The sequence below is a fragment of the Ambystoma mexicanum genome, chromosome 7p, assembly GCF_040938575.1.
Source record: "Ambystoma mexicanum isolate Mex_15411 chromosome 7p, UKY_AmexF1_1, whole genome shotgun sequence".
Lineage (NCBI taxonomy): Eukaryota > Metazoa > Chordata > Amphibia > Caudata > Ambystomatidae > Ambystoma > Ambystoma mexicanum.
In genome coordinates this window covers 20,658,880-20,686,780 of record NC_090939.1, presented here as the reverse complement: position 1 = coordinate 20,686,780, position 27,901 = coordinate 20,658,880, and the positions used below count along the sequence as shown (strand labels likewise).

At 50.8% G+C, this 27,901-nt stretch overlaps 1 protein-coding gene across 1 annotated transcript in view; it reads right to left on the bottom strand.

Annotated features, from left to right (window-relative positions):
- The window catches only part of TRAPPC10 (trafficking protein particle complex subunit 10), a 1,566,314-nt gene that overhangs the window by 994,913 nt on the left and 543,500 nt on the right, over positions 1-27,901 (bottom strand). The window contains exons 7-8 of the mRNA XM_069635677.1: positions 16,173-16,420; positions 14,626-14,772 (exon numbers count right to left, since the gene is read on the bottom strand). Coding sequence (XP_069491778.1) covers positions 14,626-14,772; positions 16,173-16,420 — 395 coding nt within the window. The remainder of the gene's footprint in view (positions 1-14,625; positions 14,773-16,172; positions 16,421-27,901) is intronic.

Below are 27,901 nucleotides of genomic sequence, written 5' to 3'. Positions count from 1 at the left end.
GGAAACCTGCTGGCGAACCTCTGGCACTTGGATTTCGTCGCCGTCGCAAACAGGTTGATCTGGGGTTTGCCCCATCGTTGGAAAAGTCAATCCACTTGATCCCGACGCATCTCCCACTCGTGGCACGAGCGCAGCTCCCTGCTGAGTGAGTTGGTGATGACGTTCTTTATTCCTGCTAGATGGAAGGGCACCAGAAACATCCCCTGGGCGACGGCACTGGGCCTCCTTGGTCAGGGCTGGGGATCTGGTGCCTCCCTGCTTCCGGATGTAGAACATCGTGGTGGTGTTGTCGGTGAAGATCCTCACCACCTTGCCCTTGAGGGACGGGAGAAACGACCTGAGGGCCCAGAACACTGCTCGGAGCTCCAGGATGTTGATGTGGAGTGACCTCTCCTCCGGGAGCCAGAGGCCTCCCATGTGCAGATCTCCGATGTGCGCTCCCCATCCCTCCAGGGAGGCGTCCGTCATCACAGTCTCCTGATGTACCGGGGTCTGAAAGTCCTTGGCCGCCGCGAGATGCGCGCGTGCGCCCCACCATCGGATCGCTTGGCGGAAAGCCCTGTTGAGCGGGATCCTGTCTTCGAAGATGCCCGTCGCTTGTATCCAACGGGCGTCGAGGAACTCTTGTAGAGGACGCATCCGTAGCCTGCACAGGCGCACCAGGTAGATGCATGAGGACATCATTCCGAGTAGGGACTTGATGGATCTCACCCTGGCCACGTCCATGGCCAGCAGGCGCTGCACCTTGCCCAAGATGGCCTACATCCTTTTCTCCGACGGCGAGGCCAATCACGCCACTGTATCAAGCTTGGCTCCCAGAAACAGTACGACCTGCGACGGGACCAGGTGGGATTTCGAGTAGTTGATGGAGAATCCCGGTCCGTGAAGTTGGACGGTCTCCGCTGTGTGTTCGACAGCGAGTTCTCTTGTCCTTGCCTGGATGAGCCAATCGACCAGGTAGGAGTAGACGTGGATCCACCGCAGGCGCAGCCGCGCCGCCACAGGTGCGAGGCACTTGGTAAACATCCTGGGTGCCGACTTCAGCCCGAATGGCAGGGCCTTGAATTGGTTGTGCCGCCCCTGGACTACGAATCTGAGAAATTTTTGGTGTCCTTTTAGAATGGGGATGTGGAAGTAAGAATCCTTCAAGTCCAGCGACGATAGGAAGTCTCCCTCCTCCAGCTGTCCCAGCACATGCTGGAGGGTAACCATCCTGAACTTTTGCGCCTGGATGTATTTGTTTAACTGCCGCAGGTCCAGGGTGGGGCGACAACCGCCTGTCTTCTTTCTGACGAGGAAGTACCTTGAGTATACTCCGGAGCCCCAGAGCCTCTTGGGGACGAGCTTGATGGCACCTTTCTTGAGCATCGCCCTAACTTCTAACAGCAGCTGAGGAACGTGATTTTCCTTCCTGGCCACGGGAGGAATACGGGGGCACTTCTTTAGAAACTCGAGAGTGCCCGTGGGCCAGGGCATCCAGCACCCAACGGTCAGTGGAGATGGACTCCCACACGCTGACGAACTTCGCCAGCCGGCCTCCCACCGGGTGGGGGCCCGATGCTACGGCCGGTTCAATCCTGCTTGGAGGCAGCCTTGCTACCTCGGCGACTAGGACGAGATCCTCCCGACTTGCCGCGTCCTCTGTAGACCTTCTGCGACGAGGAGCGGGCCCCCTGGCGGTACGTCGAGGAGCCGCTGCCGGATCCCTTGGAGGCACCCTGTCTGCCTCCGGCATTGCAAAATGGCGGCCGTCGTTGCTGCAACACTCCCAAGGCCCGCGCCGTCTCCGTGTCGGTCTGGATGGCCTGAAGTGACTCATCCACTGTTTTTCCAATCAGGTTGTTCCCATCGAAGGGCATGTCCAAAACTCTGGTTTGCATGTCCTGGCGGAAATCAGTTGCCTTGAGCCATCCTTGCCGTCGAAGGCAAACACCTTTGCCCAGCTGGCGGAATCCGGTGTCAGCGATATCCGTGGCCACCGTTATGGCGCGGTCCGACACCACCTCACCTTCCTGTAGGATCTCCAGGGCCTCCGACCTCTTGTTGTCTGGTAGGAAGTCCAGCAGGGGAGCGATGTTGTATCACAGCTCCCTGTCGTAGCGGGCCACAATCGCTAGGGCGTTGGCCGCCTTAATTGTCGTCGCCTCAGACGAGATGACTCGTCCCATGGCGTCCAGCTTCTTTCCCTCACTGTCAGGTGGGGAGGTCGAAGTTGAGGATGACGCCCCCGCTGCCGCCTTCTTGGCCGCTGCCGAAACAACCGAATCCGGGGTCGGCTGTGCCCTAAGGCACAAAGGGGCGGATCGGGAACCTTGTACTTCTTGTACTGGTCCCTCTTGGCAGGCGTCGTGGACAGGTTCTTCAGGAGAGCAAATCCCTCCTCCCAGATGTCGTCAATCAATGGTACCGCAAGGACCATCTTCCTCTTGGCCTTGCGCCGCTGATAGAGGTAATCTTCCTTCTTCTGTTCCTCAGGGCAGAGCTGACAATCTCGGATGCCCTGGCAATCATGGTGTGGAAGGAGCCAATTTCGTCGGGCGGGGAGACCCGAGGAAGTGGTGATGGAAGGCCCATCCCGTCGTCACCACTGTCGTCATCTGTCCCCGTCATGGCCGTATCCGTTCCCGTGTCATCCCTAGGATCAGGGGAAGGAGATGAAGGCTGAGCGGGCCGCAAGGGCTGGAAAGGCAGGGGGGGATGAACTCTCCTCCGCTTGTTTGGAGGGCTTCCCAATGGACCCGGTTCTGTTGGGTCGTCCGTTGGGGTGAGGGCAATCTCGTCCTTATCTTCGTGCATAAGGTTTGGATTGCCATCAAAATGGCCACCGAGTTGTCCTGAGGCTCGGGCACTGGCTGCGAAGGGCGTGATGGTTGCTCCTCCACAGGAGTCTCGTCAGCACCACCGTCGCTCTCTTCGTCCGCCTCCTCGGGGGTTCCCCCCTTAGGACCGGACCTCGTCGAACCTCTTGTTGAGGCCCTTTACGACTTCAACCAGCTCATCCTTAGAGGCTGTATCCGTGTCTGTGACAGCCACCGGTCCCCACCCCACCCCCATCTTTTACCACCGGGGTTTTAGCGATGGGCTGAAAATAGGATTCCCACACCCGTGGCAGCAGGGAACCTCTAGGCCCGAGGTAAGCTCCACTGGGTAAGCCTCCACAGGCTTCGCCAGGGCCGCCGCGACTTCCTCAATAGAGGCCTTCAAAGGGTGAATCAAGGCCTTCACCACCTTGGGCCCGCTTGAGGCCTTCACCTTGGGGGAGGGGTCACCGCCTCGCTCCCCCCTCGGCTGATCCCTTCGAGATCGAACGGGCCCTCTCCAGAAGCTTAGCCGGGTTCTCAGATTTTCTCTTCCCCGAGACAGAGCGTTGACTCGTGGTTGATGGCGCACTGCCAGGCAGCCGAGGAGCCCGACCCTTCGGCACTCTTGGTGCCCGCGGACTTGCGATGCTTTGCCTTCTGTGGGTCCCCCGTCGCACCCTCACAGGACTTAGAAGACCGCTCGGACTTTTCTCACATGCTGAGCCCTTCTCGAGCCAGCTGGTGAGGTGGGTCTGACGATCCCTCATAGTCCATTCCGACAGGTTCTTGCAAAACGCACAGTCCTTTTCCATGTGCGCCTTGTCTTCGTGAAGGCAGTAGAGACATCTTGAATGCTCATCCTCCTTGAAAACATTCTGTAATCCGCATCCAGGGCAGTTCCTGAACAGCTTGGATCCGGGTGTCGAGCTTCCCTTGTCCTGGGCCATGTCCACGAGGTAGGCCTCAGATCTTCTGAAATCGTCCAAGAAGCGTAACTCGACGAATACTTCACCCTTGAGGGGCGTCGAAAATTCCGAAACGGGTCCCCATTGATCGGAAGTAGAAACGGTGGAGCTTGAGGCTCGATTGACCGAAAATAAGAGATAAAACTCCTAGAAAAAACGCAGTAAAAGCTTGAGAGCTATAGCACGAGGATTCCCAACACTTGAACGTGCGGTAAAATTCTAAGGATGGCTGCCAACGGTGGGGCTTACGGAGAGGGCAGTCATTGGCTGGGGGCAGTAACACCCAGAGACCAGTGATTGGTTACTACTAAGAAAGACAGATCAGAAACGAAACTGATACTGATTTTATCTTTACCGAGGATTCCCAGCCTGACGATGGGAATATTCATGAGCATGTGAATCCATGCCAGACCCCATGCTGGAGAACCCAGGTTAACGTATGTGAAGAGAGATTTGTACTATCCGTATCCTAAGTGTGCCGCCCCAAAGACATATGGGCTCCATTTAGACTGTATTTGATTGACAATGACTCTGAAACTGACTGTACTGGGCGTCCTGATATTGCTCACTAGTAGATTTTAATAAAAGGCATTTAATATGAACATGCTTTGTACCAAGATGATGTTCTTGGATTTGACTGTGCTTGACATAGGACCATTGAATACATACAAGTTTAAAAAGATTGTACTGAGGTTAATACTGAAGGTTTGACTATGTTGATCCTGTTCCCATGAAATGCTTCACGTTGTTACAGGAGAGTAATCATTTGGGTTTGTGTTGCACAGGAAGTGCAAAAGGTGGGGGAGCAGATGATGACTACACATTATCTGTTATTTGTCTCAACATGTAAACCCACGCCTTGCCTAATACCACTTCACATTTTCAGCTCTTATAATGGGACTTGACATTACTCCGATATCGTACATGAGTTGTAAGGGTGCAGAAGGAGGAGACTGACACAGGTGGCATAGTGGTTGCTACAGAATTATTGTTTAAGAAAATAAAGAGAAATCCTAACTTTCTGTAAATCTAAGAGGTGGTTCCCTGTCTCAATTTAAATACTAATGGCTATAACAGAATGTCTGTGTAAATCAATAGTCCACCGGCCTGTGTCAAAACCCTACTTCTGTCCACTACACTGAATACTAAAGTAAAGATAAAGTAGACATTCTTAGTCCCGAAGGAGGACTCCCTTCTTCTGGACTATGGGTATGTGAAAGGGTTAATTCGCAGGACCAGGAGAAGAGCTTTGGCATCACAGGACATCATGGCCGTGAAAGGGTGCATGGATAGCCATGTGGGAGGGTCCCTGGGGAGTTGACTGACAGGCAATTCTTCAAGTGCCCAGTGAGGTGAAAAGTTGAAGGGGGCTTTTCTCCAACTAACGGTGAATTGTGGTTCTGTTGGCAGGGGACTGGTATGCTGGAAGAGGAGAGCTACGAGTGGGCGTATTAAGTGATTAACAATGAAATTCAGGAGAGGTAATCTCATTGTTCTAAGCAGAAGCCACGTTTGGCTATGCAAGGGTTAATGGCACATGTTCCTTCAGCGGCGTGTTGATGAGTTCTGCCCAGCTGTTGTAAGAAAGGAGATCTGAGGGGAAAACAGAGGACTCCGGCTGATGCGCGTGCCATGGGCCGGAGTGGAGAGAGAGCAAGAAGGAGGGAAGCGGCATAGGGGTTGAAAGGAATCCGGTCACAGGAGACAAGGGAAGGCGGAGACGTGCCGTCAGCGAGAGCGGCATGTGAAGAGCCGGAGAAGGGTTCCGTCTGACGCGGAACAAAAGCCGCCGCCGGTGTGGAGGAGAGAGAGCGCCGCGTGACGTACGGTCACAGAATTGCTGACAGAAGCTGAGCGGAGGGCTGGAGGACAACGATCGTGTCCGGGGAGAGTGCAGGGATGGCGAGCCGCCCGGATCTTCTTCAAAATGTATCCTTTTCATGTTGGGGTGAGATATGAAGAGGCGTACAGAATACAATTTAGAGAAAAAACTGCTTCACGATGAAACCCCTCGTCAACTCTTATAGGGTAAAAGAATTGGGTGACAAATGGCTACAGACGGTCAATACTACCACCCAGGAGATGGCAGAAAAGATTGTTCTTGAGCAGTTTGTGGAAGCACTACCCATCCCCATACAACGATGGGTCCGACAACATCATTGACACAGCTTAATGGAGGCAGTTAACATTGCTTCAACCTATCAGAAGGCTGGACAAGTCCGGCTAGTGACATATCCTACTCAACCCAGAATAAACAACGGACAGACTTTCAACGCGACCAAAATTGTAGCTACTCCGAGATGGCCCAACTCAATGATCAAACGGCCAGAGTGGGAAGGTCCAAGAACCCGTCCCAGTGGCGAGGGAAACAGTGAGCAGAACGCCCGGATTGAGGACCACAATGCTTTGAATGTGGGAAGTGGGGTCATCTAGCTCGCCTATGTCCCAAAAGATTTAAGACAGAGCCCATGGATGTCGGGACCCTCGAAGTGCCAAAAGAAGCAGAATGTTTGGAACCAGACCAGACCATGAAGTCTCCTTATGTGTACACGTGTGATGCAGAGGTGGAGGGACGTCAGACGAGAGCAATGATTGACTCTGGAAGTCTGCAAACGGCCGTCGGCACTGAACTGGTAGGTTCCCACCCTATGGCTGGTAATACTATCCCAATCAGATGTGTGCATGGGGATGTGAAAAGATATCCAACCAAAGAGATTCAGATAAAGTTGGCAGGGGAACAAGTAGATGGAAGGGCTGGCGTGATGCCTGTGTTGCCGGAGCACTCGGTTGGCTCGGATGTCCCCAACCTACCCCGCATTCTACAGAATATAGAGAAAAGCTGGCTTAAGATGGCTCCCTTTCATGACCAAGAAATTGTTGCACCCTCCACAAGGAGAAGAGGAGCAGAGCAGAGAAAAGGAAGGTTCAGAAAGAGTGGTGCGAACAAAACATGTTTCCTGTGGCAATAGATTGGAAATTGGATGAACAAGTGGACAGTTTCCAAATGGCCCAGGAGTTGGATCAGGTGCTGAGCCATGCCCGAGCCTCTGCTTAAATAAACCAAGACGGAGACTAAGCCTTTCTCCTTTATGAAATGTGGCCATACTACCAGATATCGAAGGGCCATGGGGAAGAATCAGTACGACAGCTTGTGGTTCCAAGGAAGTATCAACGAGCTGTATTGGAGGTGCTCATATACAAGTTGGGGAGGGACATTTCGGAGCAGAGAAAACAACACAGAAGATACTCAGAAAATTCTACTGGCCAGGAGTATATGGAAAGGTGGTTAGATTCTGCCAGCAGTGTGGTGAGTGTCAGAAAAAGACTAGAGCCAACATCGCCAAAGCCCCTTTACAGCCTATGCCTCCGATTCAGGAGCCGTTTCACCATATTGGAATAGATATCGTAGGACCTCTGGACCCCACAAGCAGAGGTCACACGTACTTGCTGGTTATAGTGGACTATGCAATACGCTACCCGGAAGCCACCCCCCTGAGAACTATCAATGCACAACAGACCTGGGACGCACTGGTCCCTTTTATAGGTCACGTGGGCATTCCACGAGAAATTGTGACAGACCAGGGTACTAACTTCATGTCCTCAGTACTCAAAGTATGTGAGACTCTCCATGTTGAGCAATTGAGAACAGCCGTATATCGTCCCCAAACGGATGGATTGGTGGAGAGATACAACCAAGCCATCAAGCAAATGTTGAGGAAAACAGCAAAACCGGAAGACAGAAACTGGGACAGACTGATACCCTGGATACTGATGACCTTATGCAACACACCAGTCTTCGACGGAATTTGCACCATTTGAACTCCTGTTTGGTAGACCATTTCGATCTCTCCTCAACATCTTAAAAGAAGGGTGGCAAGAACAACCCAACCAAGAGCTTTCACTGACTGAATATGCTTCCCAGCTAAAAGAGGATGAGATGTTACAAGACATTGTGCGAGATAATCTAGAGCAAGCTCAGGGAAGACAGGAGCAATACTATAATCAAAACACTCGGATGCGATCCTTCCCGGTAAGAGACCAAGTCCTAGTACTACTACCAACCACAGAAAACAAGATGTTGGCAGCATGGAGAGGACCCTTTCCAATAGAACACGTTCTGGGACCTGTAACTTATAAAGTACGCAAATCAGACCGCAGAGATGCTCTTCAAACCTACCACATTAATTTGTTACAAAAATGGATCGCTCCCGCTACTACAGTCGCTATGATCAACAATGAAGAGATAAGCACAGAATACCTTTCTCAAAGTTGGGAAAACGTAGGAAAAGAAGCCTTGAATATAAATCCTGAACTAAGCACCACCCAGGGAATGGAACTCCTGCAGTTGGTGAACCAGTACTCCATGTTTTCATCTTGCCCAGGACGAACCACACAGGCTTACCACCATATAGAGACCACTCTGGGGACTATTGCCAGTTACGGCCCTACCGAATGCCCGAAGCAAGGATTCAAACTATCAACCAAGACATACAGGCAATGCTACAGATGGGAATGACAGAACTTTCCCACAGTAATTGGTGTTCTCACGTGGTGTTGGTCCCTACACCCGATGGAAGGTCTAGGTTTTGCATGGACTTCCGTAAACTAAACGAGATTTCAAAATTCGACGCATATCCCATGCCCAGAATTGAAGACCTCCGACAAACTCGGAAAAGCCTTATATCTCACTACCGTTGATCTCTCCAAAGGTTACTGGCAAATCCCACTATAACAAACCGATAAAGAAAAAAAAACAGCCTTCGCAAATCCCACAGGCCTCTACCAGTCCACAATACAACCGTTTGGACTTCACGGGGCACCAGCCACCTTCCAGAGACTTATGAATAGCCTATTGAAGGGACATGAGCAGTATGTTGGCGCATACCTCAACGACAATTATTTACAGTCAATCTTGGAGTGATCACATGAAACACCTGGAAGCCATTATAAAGACTTTGCAAAAAGCTGGATTACATATCAAACCAAAGAAAACCCACATGGCCAACTTCCAAACCAAATACCTAAGATACTATGTTGGTCAGATCACAGAAGGAGAAGATGGAGGCGATTCAGAGACTACAGTTTCCTGCCAATTCTCAACAAGTTCAGACCTTTCTGGTATTCGTCGGATACTATCGCCGGTTCATACCCCATTTCTCAACCATAGCTGCTCCACTAACGAACCTACTAAGAAACATTGCCCCTGCCAAGCAGGTATGGCGAAATGAACTAACAGAGGCTGCCTTTAATTCCTTGAAAAATGCTCTTACAGAACAAGCTTGAAGCACCCTTCTACCTCTATACTGACGCATCGGGAACAGGACTGGGGGCGGTCTTATACCAAAACCAAGGTGAAAAGGAGAGACCCATAATCTTCATCAGCCGAAAGCTTCTTAATCATGAGATGGGTTATGTGACAATAGAGAAGGAATGTCTGGTGGTCTAATGGGCCGTAGAATCTCTCCGATATTACCTCCTAGGATGCCATTTCACCCTAGTGACAGACCATGCCCCATTAGTTTGGCTAGCCTGGAACAAAGACACCAACCCGAGGATCCTAAAATGGTTCCTGTCCCTGCATCCCTTTTCCTTCCAAACCATGCATCAGCCTGGTTGTATTTTGGCCCAAGCAGACCGTCCCGCGAACACACCCTTCCCGAACAGAAGGGGGGAGGTATGTGAAAGGGTTGATTCACAGGAGCAGGACTAGGAGAAGAGGCTGAGCATCACAGGCCATCATGGCAGTGAAATGGTGCATGGATAGCCATGTGGGAGGGTCCCTGGGAGTTGACCGACAGGCAATTCTACAAGTGCCCAGTGAGGTGAAAAGTTGAAGGGGGCTTTTCTCCAACTAATGGTGAATTGTGGTTCTGTTGACAGGGGACTGGTATGCTGGAAGAGGAGAGCTACGAGTGGGCGTATTAAGTGATTAACTGAATGAAATTCCGGAGAGGTAATCCTCATCATTCTAAGCAGAAGGCACGTTTGGCTGTGCAAGGGTTAATGGTGCATATTCCTTCGGCAGCGCATTGAGTTCTGCCCAGCTGTTGTAAGAAAGGAGGTTTGAGGGAAAACCGAGGACTCCAGCTGACGCGCGTGCCAAGGGCCAGAGTGAAGAGAGGGAGCAAAAAGGAGGGAAGCAGCACAGCAGTTGAAAGGAATCCAGTCACAGGAGACCGGGGAAGGCTGAGACGTGCCGTCAGCGAGAGCGGCATGTGAAGAGCCAGAGAAGGGTTTCGTCTGACGCGGAACGAAAGCCGACGCCGGTGAGGAGGAGAGGGAGAGAGAGAGAGGCGTGACGTACGGTCACAGAATTCCTGACAGAAGCTGAGCGGAGGGCTGGAGGACAACGATCGTGTCAGGGGCGAGTGCAGAGACAGCGAGCCACCTGGATCTTCTTCAAAACTTATCCTTTTCATGTTGGGGTGAGGAACTGACACACGTTCGTATCACATAGGTCAAAATACAAATGGGAAATCCATGTTGAAACAACTGTGGGAATTCCATAAAAAAATGACTCAGCCACCAAGGATAATTGACCCGTAAATTGAAACCACATAGAAGCAAGTGAAGAACATAAGAATTCGTAGGATTACCCCACACCATATATATATATTTGATTAAATTTGACTGCATGTCGACCAACAATCAAAAATAGTCGTTCAAAAGTAAATGGTGAAATGTTTTTCGAGCAAGTATGCCAATACCACTCAACCCGGGTTGATAAGCGAACCACAGGGATTCCCAGAACCTGCCATAGAAAAGGGTGTTGAAGTTGAGAGGGCCCCAATCCCTGTTGCTTCCTTCTGTGCCTGCGTGCTTGATACAAGTGACATCTTGCCTTGCCCAATACCTAGATTTCGTGATGCATGCCAGTGTAGGAAACTACAGTTCCCAGATGACCAGGGAGGATAAGAATGAGCAACAGGCTCGATCAGGAGAGAAAAGACTTACAGGAGGCGGAAAACTTCACCAACCGACCAGTGACCTAAGCGAACAGTGCGCCAACGTGGACACTCAAGGACTGGACGGTTACTGGGCCGTGGACCCGTCGGGTTATAAATATGGCATCCCATGTATGCCGGGATACCATCACATGCACTGGGACACTGCAACTGCGTGTTACTATAGTAGGCTGTCATTGCTTAGACCTGGTGGACCCACACATCAGAAAGGGGTGGCGCTTAAGCCCCCATTTATGCTTTCAATCACCAGCAACACTGTCATGATGCCTACCCCCTGGGGAACCAGACCAGGTCCTGCAACCCCAGAAGCAGGCATCAAGCTATTTTGAGCAAGCCCAAAAACCCCTGCTAGGGGCTGTTTGGGTGCGGTCCTGGCGCCGTCCTGGCGCCTATGGCGCCAGACTCATATGGAGAGTCAGTCGCTCATAGAGTAGAACTTACCTGATGCAGACCATGCTGCAAGCCTACCTGATGCAGACCATGCTGCAGAGCTCCAAGCCAAATGAGGCTTGGAAGGGACTATTTTACCTAGGGACTATTTTTTACTCGGGTGGGGCTGGGGAGGAATACTTACCTGGGACTACTTTGGGGGCTATTTAAACCACGCCCGAAGAGCAGCACATGCTTCGCATTATTCTGCATCCAGCAGCGTAACGCTCACCGTGTCTGCAAGCCTGCATCCAGTCTTCTGCCACACCCGCCTCGAGTGTGCAGCTCCTAGAAAAAGGGAGGAACAGAAGGAGAAAGGTTAGAATAAGAGCAAAACCTTTGATCCTTACCTGAATTCCGGATCCACCGTGCCTTCGAGCTGGAAGAAAGAAGCATTTTACGCGCGCCGCCTCGCCTGCTGCAGCGCCGCGCTGAACTCACCGGGCTTCGCAGCATCCTCATGATCCATCGCATCCTTCTTCACGCTCCCGCCGCACTCTGGCACCTAAGGGGAACACAAGAACAGCCCAGGTGAGCCAAGGGAATAAACAGAGGCAATAGTAACTACCCCCATAGACTTACCCGATTACCGCCAGGGGTACTATTCCTCTTCACGGGTCAGCGCAGTCTCCATTGCATCCTCGCCGTACCCCGGCCCCTAAGGGGAACAAAAGGACAACAGGGTGAGACAAAGGGACAAACAAGAGGAACTCTTCTCACCGCAATAGACTTTCCTAATTTTAACCCCGGAGACATTATTCCCCGAACTTCATATTTTCTTTCCACACCTGAATAAGGGAGCAAGCCACAGGTTACATTCTGGCCTTATTTTATTGAACTGTGTAGGATAAGTCAAATCCTTACCTGAACTTCGTCAGCTACCACGAGGAACTCTTTCTTGGGGTCAAGCTGCAAACTGCAAGGAATCGGACAAGAGTGAAAGTCAGACATGTGAACTCTTACAAACTACATACTTTTCGGAGTCAATATTGTTCTGGAACTCACCAATTCCTTCGAGCCAGTGAAGCAACTGGTTATCCACGCGCCCCTGCGCTCAATGCAGGATGGAGAGCTCATCTTTTCGAACCATCAGGTGAGACTATAAGAGGGGACATCAAAGGTGATCTGTGGGGAGAACAGCAGGGGTGGGGGGATTTACGCTCAACTCCATGGGAGGTTAATTCCCTTTCTCCATTTGCAGAAGAATATTCCTACGGGCCAAGCAAATGAAGCTAGGTGGGCCAGTCCAGTCCGTCATCTCGGCCCTATGCGTCACATTGGTGGAGACCGCAGCTGTCCAGTTCAGATCGACGCCTCTGTGGGAGCCAGGTGAGCGTAACAAACACCTAGCAGGGTGGGAGGAAGCCAGCAGTTGGCAAAAGGGAACTAGGTGAGGGAGATAGCCAATGAAAGGAGAGAAGGAGAGCGATAAAAGGAGGAACAGGAAAATGGGAATAAGTCAGGTGAGGAAGGAGGAGGGCTAAGATATCAGGTGTGTTTATTTTATTTGTATAGCGCTCCAGACCCAGGGGTATATGGGCGCTGAAGGATATGGTTACAGGTACAGGTATATACATTTGGAACATCAGTGCAGAGCTTATACAATTTACAAGATACAGTTATTGCAAATGGATTATACATTTGTCTAATATGTCAACAGGAAGGTTACAGAAGCTAGTTTAAACAGATGCAGGGTGGTAGTGAGTGGGTGTATGAGGTGTCCAGAGTGATCTGAGGTGTTAGTTTTTGTTCAGTAGCCAGGTGGTAACATGGGTTCTAAATGGTTGAAAGGTTGAGATGGATTTGATGTTCAGACGAAGTATATTCCAGAGTTGGGCAGCTAGAACCGGGAAACTGGTACCGCCGGCTCTTTTTAGGGTATATTTGGGCACCACCAGGCATAGTGTATTGGTGGATCTGGTGATTCTGGTAGCAGGTTTCATGGTAAATTCATCAGTTAGATAAGGCTGGGCAAGGTGATTCAGAGCTTTGTAAGATAGACAAATAGTTTTTGGGCGATTTTTTTGTTGAATGGATAGCCATTTGCATGATTTTCTGATAGCAGAAATATGTTCTCTTCTGGGAATATTAAGAGCAGCTCGGAGTGTGTTGTTTTGGAAGACCTGCAATTTGTTTGTTATGGATTTGTTAGCGCCTACATATAAGCTGTTGCAGTAGTCCAGTTTGGACTGTATAAATGCTCTAGCTAATGTGAGGCAGCTGTTGGTGGATAGCAGTGGTCTGCAAGCCCTGATCAGCTTGCCTGTGTAGGCAGTGGCTGAGGCGATCATGTTGATTTGTTTAGAGAGGTTGGTATTGGTGTCTAAATAGAAACCGAGGGTTTTTACACTTTTAGCGATGGGTATAGTGTTACCATCAATAATGATGCTATTCTAGCTGGGGCTGAGTTTCAGGAGGGTGTTGGAGGAGCCGACAAGAAGCAGTTCAGTCTTACCATTCAGGTAGAGGCCGTGTGTGGCCATCCATGCCTGAATGATGGTGAAGACTTCATTGAGTCGGCCGACGTCAGAATTGTAGTTACCAGAGAGAGCAAGTAGTATCTGGGTGTCATCTGCATAGTTGGTGTAGGTGACACCCAGATGGTCCAGCTTGTCGAATAGAGGCTTTGTAAATATGTTGTACAAGGACAGAGGAGAAGGGCGTGTAAGAGAATTTCTGAGGTGTGCAAGGTGAGGTGTTGGTTAGTGAGAGGAAGCGATACTTAGCTCAGAGTTGGCATGGAAGGTGTGAGTGAGAGTAAGGTGTATGGTAATGAGAATATGAGTTAAAGGAAGGAGACTGGGAAAGGTGTGGGAGGAGTAGTAGAGTGGAGAGAGGCATAGGGGTACAGCCGAGAGACAGGTCAAGTGAAAGACTGGTAGTATTAGTGTGTTAAGGAGAGCACAGAAGGGTATAGTAAGATCAGAGGGTGGAGGTAGACTATAGAGAGGACAAGGTGGATAACGAGAGAGAGTAGGAAAAGAGGTAAAGAGGAGAGACTGAGTGGCGTAGGAAGGAGGAAATTAGGATAATAGAGCAAGAGACGGACATAGGGAGAGGAACAAGAGGGCGTAAACGTAAGAGACCAATTGAGGCCTGGGTGTATGAAACTCAGACACTAAGCTGGATGTGGGCAAAATGCCTGGGGAGGCAAGTATCCCAACGTCACTTCATAGAGAATAAACTTGACCAAGTCAATAAGCAATCCACATGCATGGGGACAAGGAATATAAATCCCAGTTCAACCACATGGATATGGTATAGGTGGAAAAACAAGCCAGGAAGATCCCAGTGAAGAGTTCCTGAGATCGGATCAAGAAGCAGGAGCCCCCGGATAGGGGCATCAGAGGGGGGGAATATTAAGAGGGAGCAGATTGGTTAGGAGGTGAAAATATAGGCAAGCAGAAGGAACAAAGGAGAGAAATCCAGCACCTCTGCTGCAGAATATTTCCATCCTAAACATACCTTTTCCGTGGCATAAGTCCATAAGCCAACCATGTGGGAGATGTTGGAGTCCAGCTGTGCCCTCTCACAGCAGCCTTCTATCCGTTGCACAACTTCCAAGCAGCTCAAGAACACCCAACAGTCTAGAGCTCCAGGGGGGACAGAGACCTGCGGGTGAAACAAAGGAAGAACATGTTTTACTGAAATGCAAAGCCCCAAAGATACCAGTTTGTTCGATGGCTCTAGAATACCAACAGAAAGCCTTGTTGAGGCATTCTATCATGAGGCAAGGAGTTTTGCCCACCCCCACCCACTCCAGACCTAAATCATTGCATTACCACGCATTGCTGGTGTAGCCACAGTGTAACGATAGGAGGGGTCTACGAAGGGTCGGAGGATTGATCATTGCACTCTGTGTAAAATTGGTTACTGTCCTCATCGAGGTGGAGTAATGAATTGAGCATTGTCTCATGCAGAGGATTTAGTGAACAGGTCAGTGGGTTGCTTCCCTCAAGCAAGTGCATTGGTGGGATACAGACAGGTTACTGCCCTCATACAGGGGCAGCAGGAGATTGGTCAAAGCCTTCAGAGGAATGGACTGGAAATGTGCTTAGTATCCTCATCTGTTGATTGGTTACTGAACTCCGCTATTGTAGTGGTGGAATGGCCACTGGTTTACTTCCATAACAGGGACAGGTAGTGTGGGGGATTGGGGCTCTGCCCCATTACAGGCGTTATGGTGGAAGGTACTCTGCCCCCATACAGGTGCCATGGTGGAAGGTACTCTGCCCCCATACAGGTGCCATGGTGGAAGGTACTCTGCCCCCATACAGGTGCCATGGTGGCAGGAACTCTGCCCCCCCCCATACAGGTGCCATGGTGGAATGGGACTCTGCCCCCCCCATACAGGGGCCATGGTGGAATGGGACTCTGCCCCCCCCATACAGGGGCCATGGTGGAATGGGACTCTGCCCCCATACAGGGGCCATGGTGGAATGGGACTCTGCCCCCATACAGGGGCCATGGTGGAATGGGACTCTGCCCCCCCCATACAGGGGCCATGGTGGAATGGGACTCTGCCCCCCCCATACAGGGGCCATGGTGGAATGGGACTCTGCCCCCCCCATACAGGGGCCATGGTGGAATGGGACTCTGCCCCCCCATACAGGGGCCATGGTGGAATGGGACTCTGCCCCCCCATACAGGGGCCATGGTGGAATGGGACTCTGCCCCCCCATACAGGGGCCATGGTGGAATGGGACTCTGCCCCCCCCCCATACAGGGGCCATGGTGGAATGGGACTCTGCCCCCCCCCCCCCATACAGGGGCCATGGTGGAATGGGACTCTGCCCCCCCATACAGGGGCCATGGTGGAATGGGACTCTGCCCCCCCATACAGGGGCCATGGTGGAATGGGACTCTGCCCCCCCCCATACAGGGGCCATGGTGGAATGGGACTCTCTTCCCCCCCCCCCCCCCCCCAATACAGGTGCCTTGGTGGAAGGGACTGCCCTCATACAGGTGGAAGGAACTCATACAGGTCCCATGGTGGTTTTGTGCAGTCTTACCTCCAGAAGCTTCAGCTCCTGTACACAGTTGTGAAGCAGCTCTAGCGCCCGCTGAGACACCTCCCAGGGTCGCTGCAGAAAGATCAGAAGAGTGCACTGACGCGAGAAGAGGTAACTGCGGAGGTCCAGCAAACTGGCCTCACGCTTTTGGATCAGCTCCCTCTTCTCCATGTCGATCGGCTTCCTTAGGATAAGCCCGTCCCAGCTCTGCACCTCCTGACAGAAGGACGAAAGCCAGTTGGCTCCATCTAGGAAGCGAGAAATAAAAAACTTGTGAAGGCATCATTGGCTAGCAAACAAAACAAGACCACCGTATGAGAGACATGCCAAACTAGCAAGGATCATGTGTCTGAGACAAATCATGCGATAATTACTGAATGGAGCATTTGCACCACGCTACCAAGAAGTCTCAACGGCCTCTAAACACAGGCATGAAAGCAGCCACATGATTTTACATGTACAATGAGCACAAGTTGAGATGCTACGATGCCTCACAAAAAAGCATCCAACCACCTAAAGATATTCAGATATACTGATATATGGCATTTATAATGGGCCTATACACAGGTGTTTCAAGTCGCGACGAGGCAAGAGAGGGGGAACAGAGGGAAGAGAACAATTTTTAGAGGCCAGGTGTCATTCAGATCGTGCAAGTGCATGGAAAGGGGGAAGGGGGAAGGGACAGTGTGGTACATGGGATAATAGAATAAATTGACAATAAGTAAAAGTGCGGGCAGCTGGTGGCAAGTGCAAGGGTAAGTGCAGACATCAGGTATCAAGTGCTAGCAGTGGGACTGTAGTGAAACAGAAAACAGTCCCCAAGTGTGGGGGTTGCCAGGAAGGCAGTGCAGGTGTGCGACTGGCGGGGAGGGGAGGGGACCTGGGCCTAGGATCAGAGGGTGGCCAGGTAACCAGTGCAGTTTCAGTATCAGCCAGGAAGTCAGCAGGGGAGAGAAGGAGAAAAAGCAGAAGCAAAGAGAAAGGTTTTGAGGTGCTTCCGGAACCGGAGATGATGATTCTCATGTTTCAGGGAGGCCGTTTCAGAGGGAGGCCCCAGCCGAAGAAAGATCTACAACCAACGCGTTGCTTGGAGAAGCGACTGACCCTGAAGGAGTTGGAGGCGTATGAGCAAAGAGCTTGAGAAGGAAGATATTTAGGCAGAGAGAGTTGAAGGTATTGAGGCCCCAGGCCCCAGAAGGCCCTTGTGGACAATGCAGAGGGTTTTTAACTTAATCCTCGCAGCCACTGGGAGCCAGTGCAGAGTTTTTAGTCCTGGAGGGATAAGATCCCTGGGCTTGAGGCCAAAGACAAGTCTCGCAGTCCTGTTCTGGATGAGTTGCACAGGTCTGAGAGTAGAGGCAGGCAAAATTAGAAAGAGGCTGTTGCAGTCCAGGCTAGAGAGAACCAGAGCTTTGGAGACAGTGAGCTTCTGGGGGAAGGAGGGGGAAAGGAAGAATACCTCGGAGGAGGTGCAGCTGGTAGTGTGACTTCTTAGAGACGTGAGAGATTTGAGGAGAGAAGGAGTGTGTGGAATCGAAGATGACCGAGGTTTTTAGCCTCACAGGTGGGAGCAGGAAGAGGGCCAAGAGAGGCTGGCCAGAGAGTGACCGGAAATGATATTGATATTTTATTTCTATTGTGCTCGTACACATGCCAATGAGGAGAATCTCGGTCGTACTGGCATTAAGGCAGAGATCAATGGTGGCACACCACTCCTGGATGGCAGAAAGACAGTCAGAGATGAGAGAAAGAAGAGGTGGCTGAAGGGAGCCTGAAAATTAGCTCGGTGTCATCTGCATAGCTCTGAAAGTTGGGGCAGAGAGTGACAATGAGGTGGGCAAGAAGTGCCAGGTATTGGTTGAACAGCCAGGGAAAGAGGTTAGACCCATGGGGAACACCACAGATAGAGATAGAGGAGAGGAAGGACCCAAGTTGGACCTGGGAGGGTCGATTGGAGAGGAAGGCGGTCAGCCAAGCCAGGGCCTGATCAGTGATACCCAGGTTATCACGGAGACGGTTGAGCAGGATGGCTTGGTTAACCGTGTCAAAGGCAGAAGAGAGACAAAGTAAGATGAGGTCACAGGGGGTGTTGAAATCGAGGTTGGAGAGCAGGTCTTCACGGATGTTCAGGAGAGCAGTTTCTGTGCTTCTGGCAGCTCTGAAGCCAGACTGATGGTCATGGAGATAAACAGATTCAGAGTGAAGATTAAGCTGGGAGATGGCCAGCTTTTCCAAGAGTTTGCCCAGGAAAGGAGCGATGGAGATTGGACGATAGTTAGCCGGGCAGGAAGGGTCACCAGAGGGTTTCTTAAGAAGAGGTTGCACAAGGGAGTGCTTCGGGGGGGAGAAGAAGACTCCAGTGGTGAAGGAGTGGTTGCAAAAATCAGCCAGAGCAGGAGCCAGGGAGTCAATGTGGTCCTTGATGGTTTTGGAGGAACAGGGTTGAACCTGTTTTGACGAGACTTTCATAGATCGGACTCGTCTAGAAACCTCGTCTGAGGAGAACAGGGAAAAGGCAGAGAAGGAGGGAGGAGAAGAACAAGTTACTCCTTACCTGGTAACGTTCTTTCGATGGGATGTTCCTCCGACGTATTCCTTATCCATGATATTTGTATCTCCAGCTTGCTGGCCTCGGAAAAATGTTTTCCCAGTAGAGGGCGGTGTGCGTCGAGTAGGTGTTCCTCGACAGCCACCGTATCGACATCGACGTCATCATTCCTATAAATGGCCACGCGAGGCGTCCGTTGCTCTGTTCCGTTCTGTAGAGTAAGGTAGTTATTGCATGAATGGTTACTACCCTTGAAGGAGCGTAAGCTGCAACCACAAGGGAAATGTTACTGCGGGGATGGATGTGAGGGGCGATAAGGAATACGTCGGAGGAACATCCCATCGAAAGAACGTTACCAGGTAAGGAGTAACTTGTTCTTCGAAGGGATTGTGTCCTCCGACGTATTCCTCATCTATGATAGACTCCCATAGCAGTGGTATGTGATTGGAGGTGGGAGTAAGAGATGCCATATTACTCTTTAAGAATGAACAGAGTGTAACACAGCTTTGCCAAATCTAGTCTCTTGACTAGAAGAGGAATCCAGGCTATAAAATTTGGTAAAGGTATATGCGGACGACCATGTGGCAGCCGCACATATGTCTCTAATTGGTACCCCTCTTTGAAGAGCTGAGGAGGCTGCGATACCCCTGGTCGAATGAGCCCTTAGATTTTGAGGGGGCTCTTTCCCTGCCAGTTTGTAGCATTCCAGAATGGCTAAAATAATCCATCTGGAGATGGTTTGTTTGGTTATTGGTAATCCCAACTTATGTCCTGCGTAACCTACAAAGAGTTGGTCTGCTTGTCTAAATTTAGCAAGTCTACTGATATAAAAACTCAAGCCTCGCTTAGGGTCCAGCCTGTGTAGTCTCTCTTCCTCTTTCCCCGAATGGGGAGGAGGATAGAATGAAGGTAAAGTAATCTTCTGAGTAATGTGAAATTCAGAAACTACCTTTGGGAGGAAGTTAGGCTTCACCTGTAGAACGACTTTGTTGTTGTGAAAAATTGTATGAGGAGGTTTACAAGATAGGGCTTGTATCACGCTAACCCTTCTAGCACATGTTAATGCTACCAATAAAACAGTTTTGAGGGTGAGAAACTTCAATGAACAAGAGTGGAGTGGTTCAAAAGGAGCACCCTTTAGGAAGTTTAAAACTAGATTTAAGTCCCATAAGGGAACTTGGAATGGTCTTGGAGGGTAAACATTAGTTAGAACTTTCAGGTATTGTATTACCAATAGAATTTTGAAATACGATGGCTCCTCTGCAGTGCGCTTAAAGATCGATAGCGCTGCGAGATAGCCCTTAATAGTGCCAACTTGAAGGCCTGAATTTGCCAAATAAAGTAAGGATAACACCGCAGGTGTACCACATGAAAAGGGTTCGATATTCTTTTCTCTGCACCAGCTGCAAAATTTATTCCAACGGCAGCGGTATAGAAATTTAGTTGCTGGCCTTCTGGCCGAAAGCAACACCTCCATGACGTCATCTGGAAGGTCCCAATCCTTGTACCTCAACCTTTCAGATACCAAGCGTGAAGGTTGAGGGTCTTGATGGCTGGATGGAGAACCGGACCTCCCTTCTGCGGGAGAAGATCCTCTCTGTACGGTAGACGAATTGGAGGATGGATGGACATGCCCAGAAGGTCCGGGTACCACGTTCTCCTGGCCCAATCCGGGGCAATTAGGATCATGGTCTTCCGAAACCTTCTCAACCTCCTGATCATTTGAGGAATGACAGGGACCGGAGGAAACGCGTACAGAAGTGGGAACTCCCAGTCCACTACGAACGCGTCTCCTAGAGCTCCTCTCGGGGGAAATTTCCTTGAGCAAAATCTGTCGCACTTCCTGTTGATACTGGTGGCGAACAGATCCACTTGAGGGGTTCCCCAAAGGGCGAAGATCTCTTGAAGGACTTCCTGAGACTGTGTTCTGCCTGCTCAGAGCGTCCGCTGTCAAGTTCTTCTCTCCGGCTAGGTGAATTGCCGATAGAGAGATTCCTTCCTGAATTGCCCAAAACTAGAGCTGCATCGCCTCTCTGCACAGTGGCAGTGACCCTACGCCTCCTCTTTTGTTGAGGTAGTGCATGGCCACTGTATTGTCCGTCATCAGGACGTTTCTCCCCCGTACAGACGGCAGAAAAGCCTTCAGTGCCAGTCTGATGGCTCTCAGCTCCAACAGGTTGATGTGTAGTCTGGACTCCGATGGAGACCAACGACCGCTGATGGTCAAGTCGTTGGCATGGGCTCCCCCACCCCGTGAGTGAGGCGTCTGTGACTACTGTCATCTCCGGCCATGGTTGCCAAAACATTTCTCCTTTCAAGATGTTCTCTGGATAGGCCCACCATTGAAGGTCGTGGGCTACCTTGTCCGGAATCCGGAGGAGATCTGTCATCCTCCCTGAGAATTGTGACCACTGAGTCCTCAGTGCCCACTGAAGGGATCTCATTCTCAGGCGAGCCTCTGGCAAAAGGATATGCAGGTTTCCATGAGGCCTAGCAACCTCAAAAAGTCGTAGGCTGGGAGACGTTGGGCATTTTGAAACCTGGTGACCATCTGCAGAATATCTTGAGCCCTCACCTCTGGTGGCGAGGCTTTTCCCAGGGACGTGTCCAGGAGTGCTCCAATGAATTGGAGTCTCTGTGATGGTATCATCTGTGACTTCTTTAAATTGAGGGAGAAGCCCAGCTTGTGAAGGAAGTGGCAGACAATCTAGTTGGATCCGAGCTTGTTCCGAAGAAACTGCTCTGATCAACCAATCGTCCAGGTAGGGGTAGACGTGAATCCCTTCCCTCCTTAGACTTGCAGCCACAACCGACATTAGCTTGGTGAAGACCCTCGGGGCGGAGGTCAGCCCAAATGGCAGAACTCGAAATTGATAATGAGAGTTGCCAATTGCGAACCTCAGGTACTTCCTGTGCTTGGGATGGATTGGCACATGGAAATAAGCATCCTGAAGGTCCAGAGATACCAACTAGTCCTGAAGCTGGAGGGCCTGAAGGATCTGAGAGAGAGTTACCATCTTGAACTTGTCCTTCCTGAGGAACTTGTTCAATTCTCATAAGTCCAGGATGGGTCTCAGTCCTCCGTCTTTCTTTGGTATGAGAAAGTAGGGGGAGTACCAGCCCTTGTTCCTGTCCGCTACAGGTACCGGTTCTATGGCACCTTTCTCTAGCAGGTCTACAATTTCCTGCAAGATGAGCGGATCCGGCACTTTCAGAGAGCTTTTCCCCGGTGGATGGCTCTGAGGGATGCGTAGAAAAGGCAGGCAGTAACCTTGGGCAACTGTCTCCAATGCCCAAGCATCTGACGTAATAGCCTGCCATTCCGTCAGATGGTGAGTTAACCTGCCCCCTACAGGTGTCTTGTGATGGGAGACCTCAGAATGGTTTGGGGGCGACTGATGCAGTTGCCGAAGGTAAAGCGGCTACTGCGGCTTTCTTTCCTCTACCCCGTCCACCACGGGTAAATTTTCCTTGGCCTCTTTGAGTCGGCCGTCCTTTGCCTCTTCCATATGAGGAATAATAGTGAAAGGACCTTCCTCTCCAAGAGGATCCTGAGGGACGAAAATTAGTTTGGCGGATTGCAGCTCCTAGTGACTTGGCTGCTGCTTTAGATGTTTGCAGTTTTTCCAAACTGTCATCCGCCTTTTTACCAAACAGGGAAGAGCCGTCAAAGGGCATATTTAAAAGTCTGGCCTGTACGTCGGAAGCAAAGCCGGACTTTCTCAACCACGCATGCCTGCAGATTGTGGTACTTGCTGCCATGGCCCTGCCGATACTGTCAGCAGAATCAATGCCGGTTTGAAGGGACTCACACATTGCATCTTTACCATCTCTGATGATATTTAAAAATGCGTCCCTTTCTTCTCCTTCCTGGAGGCAGTCAGCCGCTGATGAAGCACACTCCCAAAGAGTGTGCGTGAACCTAGCGAGCGTACAAGTCGCATTAATAGATTTTAAAGCCATGCTACAGGCTGAGAAAACTTTCTTAGCCATGGCATCATATTTTTTATCATCCCTATCCTGTGGAGCAGTGGGGTATGCAGATGTACTGCCTGATGAAGTTGCAGCCTGGACCATCAGACTCTCTGGAGTAGGGTGCTTAGATAGGTATTCAGGTCAGCAGCCGATACCCTATATGACAACTTCTTGTTAACCGCAGGGACAACTTCAGGAGTTTCCCAGTTAGTTCAAATCTTTCTTTGTAAAGCAGAATGAAAGGGAACCACAGGATCCTCATGTGGACCTTTATCCAGAATATCTGTGAGGTCATCCTGTTGAAAAACAGGTGAAGGCGCAGATCAACCCATGAACTCCATAATTCTTGACATTAGAGTTCTATAAGGGGTTTCAGCATGTTCCCCTGGGTCTGGATTGACAAATTCCACTTCTGGGGAAGTGTCTAGGCCACTTGCTTCCTGTAATGCATCCTGAAGGTCTTTCAACCTTCTTTCCTCAGAGGCAAAAGTCTCTGGTTCAGGTGATGTGGTCCTCTGCAGCCCAAAAGGCCTTTCCTGATCAGAATCTTCCCTTTCTTCATAAATTGAAGTTAAGGGGGGATGCTCTGGCCTGTGAAATGGTATAAAACCCATCTCTAAAGCAGAGGGAGCCATCATCAGTGGCCTTGAAAAGGTCGATGTCGATGTAAAAATCCTCGAAGGCGCCGACAAAGGCGTCTGGAAGAGGCCTCGAAGAACTGGAGAGGATCGGAATCCTGCTCGAGGATGTCGACGACGTTCTCGACGTCGTGTCGGAGGCTCTCGGTGTAACCGTTGGCTGTGGAGTAGCCGTAGGTTTTTCTTTTATCGGCGTCGATGTCGGCGTAGACGCCGGCGTCGACTCGATCGACGGATGCGTCGAAGAACCCTTCGATAACGGCGTCGATGGCGCCGATCTTCGAAAGGGCTTTCGACGATGGCGCGATGGCTCATGGCGCTTTCGGATCGACTTTCGCCGGGTGCTTCGACTCGCGGCCTTTAGATTTTTTGGGCTTTTCACCCGGGGTATCACCCTCAGCTGACTTCGAGGGGGTCGAGGCCGCTTTCTCGAAGACGCTTAGCATCTTTTTTCTGAATTCCTCCCACTCAGCCTGAGAGTGGTGTTTTGTGGGGCAATGTACTCTTTCAGGGGAACTAGAAGACGACGACAAAGGAGATCTTCTACGTCTCTTTCGAGTGTCTAGACCTCGACGAGTGGTGGGAGCCACTTTGAGATCTAGACCGAGAATGCGGTCTAGACGGTGAGGAGACGAATGTCTCGACTCTACCGCGGAAACTTTCGAGGAAGTTAAAACTGACTTACCTCTCTCGAGCTTCCCCTTACGCTCCTTCAAGGCTTTCGCCGTCATGGATAGGCATTCCTCACACTCCGAACACTGGTGTTCGATTCCCAGACACCACAAAGAGATCCTGTGAGGATCCGTCAACGACATTTTCTTCCCACAGTTTCGGCATTTTTTGAAACCGGACCGAGGAGCCGTTGGGTCGGAGGAGGAAGCCATCGAGTACGAGTCGGTTTTCTCGAGGAAATATGACTATATTTCGACTGACGAACTGAGCAACGGTATTCCGAGGCACACGAAGCGCGGAAAAACGGAACTGAGCAACGGACGCTGCACGTGGCCATTTATAGGCATGATGACGTCGACACGGTGGCTGTCGAGGAACACCTACTCGACGGACGTCGACGCACAGCCCCCTCTACTGGGAATTTTTTTTTCCCAAGGCCAGCAAGCTGGAGATACAAACATCATAGATAAGGAATACTTCGGAGGACACAATCCTTTCAAAATGGCCGATGAAGGGCCAGAGAAAAAGCAGGGAGTAGAGGTAGGAGGGGTAGAGGAAGGACAGGATGTCCTGAGTTTTAGAGATGAAATGAGAAGCCAGGGCCATGCAGAGGGCCTGGGAGGGGACAGGAGATGTAAAGACTGTGGCAGGAATGGCCAGCTTCTTTGCATATTTTCAGGAGTTGGGCCGAGTTGTTAGATGCTACGGAGACGCAGGCTTGGATGTGGGCCCTCTTCCTGGTGCAGACAGAGCCGGTATTGCCTTTGGAGCAGGCGGGAAGTCAGTTTTTCAGAGGATGTACCAGAAACACGCCGTTTCCTCTAAGCCACCCTGCACTTGTGTTGAAGGGTGCCGAGGTCTGAGTCGTACCAAGAGTTGGCTTTGGGCTTCAAGTGGATCCTCATGAAAGGGGCAAGAACATCAAGAGTATCAGATATAGCAGAGTGGATTATGGAAAGGGCTGTGGCAGGGTGCGAGTCAGCCAAGGGGGAGCGAGGGGGCGGGAGAGGCATTGAGAAAGTGGCAGCAAAAGCCTCAAGTGACACACGCTTCATGGGTCGGATAACCGAGAAGGTATTTGGCAGTGCAGGAATTGGCTTGGCCTGAGGGGTGGAGAGGGTGAGATGGGAGGATAGGAGAAAGTGATCACTACAGGAGAGAAGAGTGGTGAGAGGAATCGAAAGGGGAAGATCTGAAGAGATCACAACATCCAGAGTATGCCCTGTAGAGTGAGTCGGGCCCGAGGGGAGAATAGAGAGAGTTGCAGAGGTCATGAGAGTCCAGTGGAAGAACAGGAAGCATCCAGGTGGATGTTGAAGTCACCAAGAAGGAGGAGTAGAGTGGTTAAGATCAGGAGGAGGGACCAGAGAATGTGGGACACACCTTACAGATGCAAAGGCCTGGAACATTACATAAAGATGTATGCTGCCCTCAAGCTCATCCCAAACTCAGAGGGCGCACTTAAGATTAGCACGGCTTCAGTAAATCAGCAGTTTGCTCAGAAGCACGCTGCAAATATACATCAAACACATCATATGAGGATGTGGTGTGCGCACACAGAGCAGATCAGGCTTCCTGTTCCCAACATTCAAACCAATCCACACAAGCAAATCACTTTTCTAAGCTGTACACAGGTAAGGAGTTCCATGTGAGCACGGAGGAGGCGAAGCAGAATACAATGGTGGACATGACACATTTCGAAGGGCTTGGTGAGTACCCCAGCAGTGTACTGATGGACATGCCACATTTCTATGGGCTTGGTGAGTTCCCCAGCGGTGTACTGATGGACATGCCACATTTCTATATGATTGGTGAGTACCCCAGCAGTGTACTGATGGCCATGTCACATTTCTATGAGCTTGGTGAGTACCCCAGCGGTGTACTGATGGACATGTCACATTTCGAAGGGCTTGGTGAGTACCTCAGTAGTGTACTGATGGCCATGTCACATTTCTATGGGCTTGGTGAGTACCCCAGCGGTGTACTGATGGACATGCCACATTTCTATGTGATTGGTGAGTACCTCAGCAGTGTACTGATGGCCATGTCACATTTCTATGAGCTTGGTGAGTACCCCAGCAGTGTACTGATGGACATGCCACATTTCGAAGGGCTTGGTGAGTACCCCAGCGGTGTACTGATGGACATGCCACATTTCTATGTGATTGGTGAGTACCTCAGCAGTGTACTGATGGCCATGTCACATTTCTATGAGCTTGGTGAGTACCCCAGCAGTGTACTGATGGACATGCCACATTTCGAAGGGCTTGGTGAGTACCCCAGCGGTGTACTGATGGACATGCCACATTTCAAAGGGCTTGGTGAGTACCCCAGCAGTGTACTGATGGACATGCCACATTTCAAAGGGCTTGGTGAGTACCCCAGCAGTGTACTGATGGACATGCCACATTTTGAAGGGCTTGGTGAGTACCCCAGCAGTGTACTGATGGACATGCCACATTTCGAAGGGCTTGGTGAGTACCCCAGCAGTGTACTGATGGACATGCCACATTTCGAAGGGCTTGGTGAGTACCCCAGCGGTGTACTGATGGACAAGCCACATTTCGAAGGGCTTGGTGAGTACCCCAGCATTGTACTGATGGACAAGCCACATTTCAATTGGTATCAATGGGCGATACCTGGGTATCACTGGTCAGGCTCTTGTTGGGCTGACCTCTTTACTCTCTGAACGACTCTCCCAGGTCCAACTGGGGTCCTTCCTATCCTGTATCTTCCTCTCTACCTGTGGTGTTCCCCAGGAGTCTAACCTCTTAACCTGGCTTTTCAACCAATACCTGGCAACTCTCGCCTACTGCATTGCCATTCTCTGCTCAAATTTTCAGCGCTACGCTGACGACAACTCATTTTCCGGCTGCCCTCGGCCACCTCCTCTTCCTCCCTAATCGCTGATTGCCCAACTGCCATTCACGATTGGTGTGCCGCCAATGATCTTTGTCTGAATGCCATAGAGATCTCACTCTCTCAAAAGTCAAACTTCCTACTGCACCTCCTCAGAGGTACTCTGCCTTTCCTCTCCTTCCCCCAGAAGCTCATGGTATCCAAGCTCTGATTCTCTCTAGGTTGGACTATTTTAACAGCCTCATTCCAAATCTACCTGCCTCTACTCTTCGCCCTCTGCAACTAATCCAGAACAGGACTGCGAGACTTGTCCTTGGCCTCAAGCACTGGGATCGTATCTCTCCAGCTCTGAAATCTCTCCATTGGCTCACAGTGGATGCAAGGATTACATTTAAAACCCTCTGCATTGTCCACAAGGCTTTCTGGGGCCTGGGTCCAAAATACCTTCAGATATCCCTTCGTAAATACCTCCCCTCTCAAACTCTTTGCTCCTCCAACTCCCTCAGGGTCAGTAGTTTCTCAAAGAAACGAGCCGGAGGTATATCTCAGTCTTCGGCCGGGGCCTCCCTCTGGAACAGCCTCCCTGCTACTCTAAAACTTGAGGAGAACCATCTACAGTTCAGGAAGCACCTCAAGACCTTCCTCTTTGCATCTGCCTTTGCTCCGCCTCTCCCTTGCTGATCTGCTCTCTCTTGGCACCATGCACCTGGCCGCCCTCTGTCCCCTTGGCCCAGGTACCTACCTGCTCACCCTGCCACCCTTCTGCACTGCCTCCCGGCCACCCCTTGCACTGGGGACTGTATCTGTACCCATACAGCCCCCCACCACGCCCTTTTTCTTCTTTTTATGCGCTTTTCAGATTTACCCAGTTCTGCTGCCGTAAACACAGCACTTGCCACTTGCTGGCTGCACTACCTCTGTTTATTGCTCCATTATCCATTTTATTTGTATTTATTATTTATCTGTTCTCCTCTGCTCCGCACTTTCAAATCTCCCCCTTCCATGCACTTTAGCCCTTTCCCTTTCCCATGCACTTG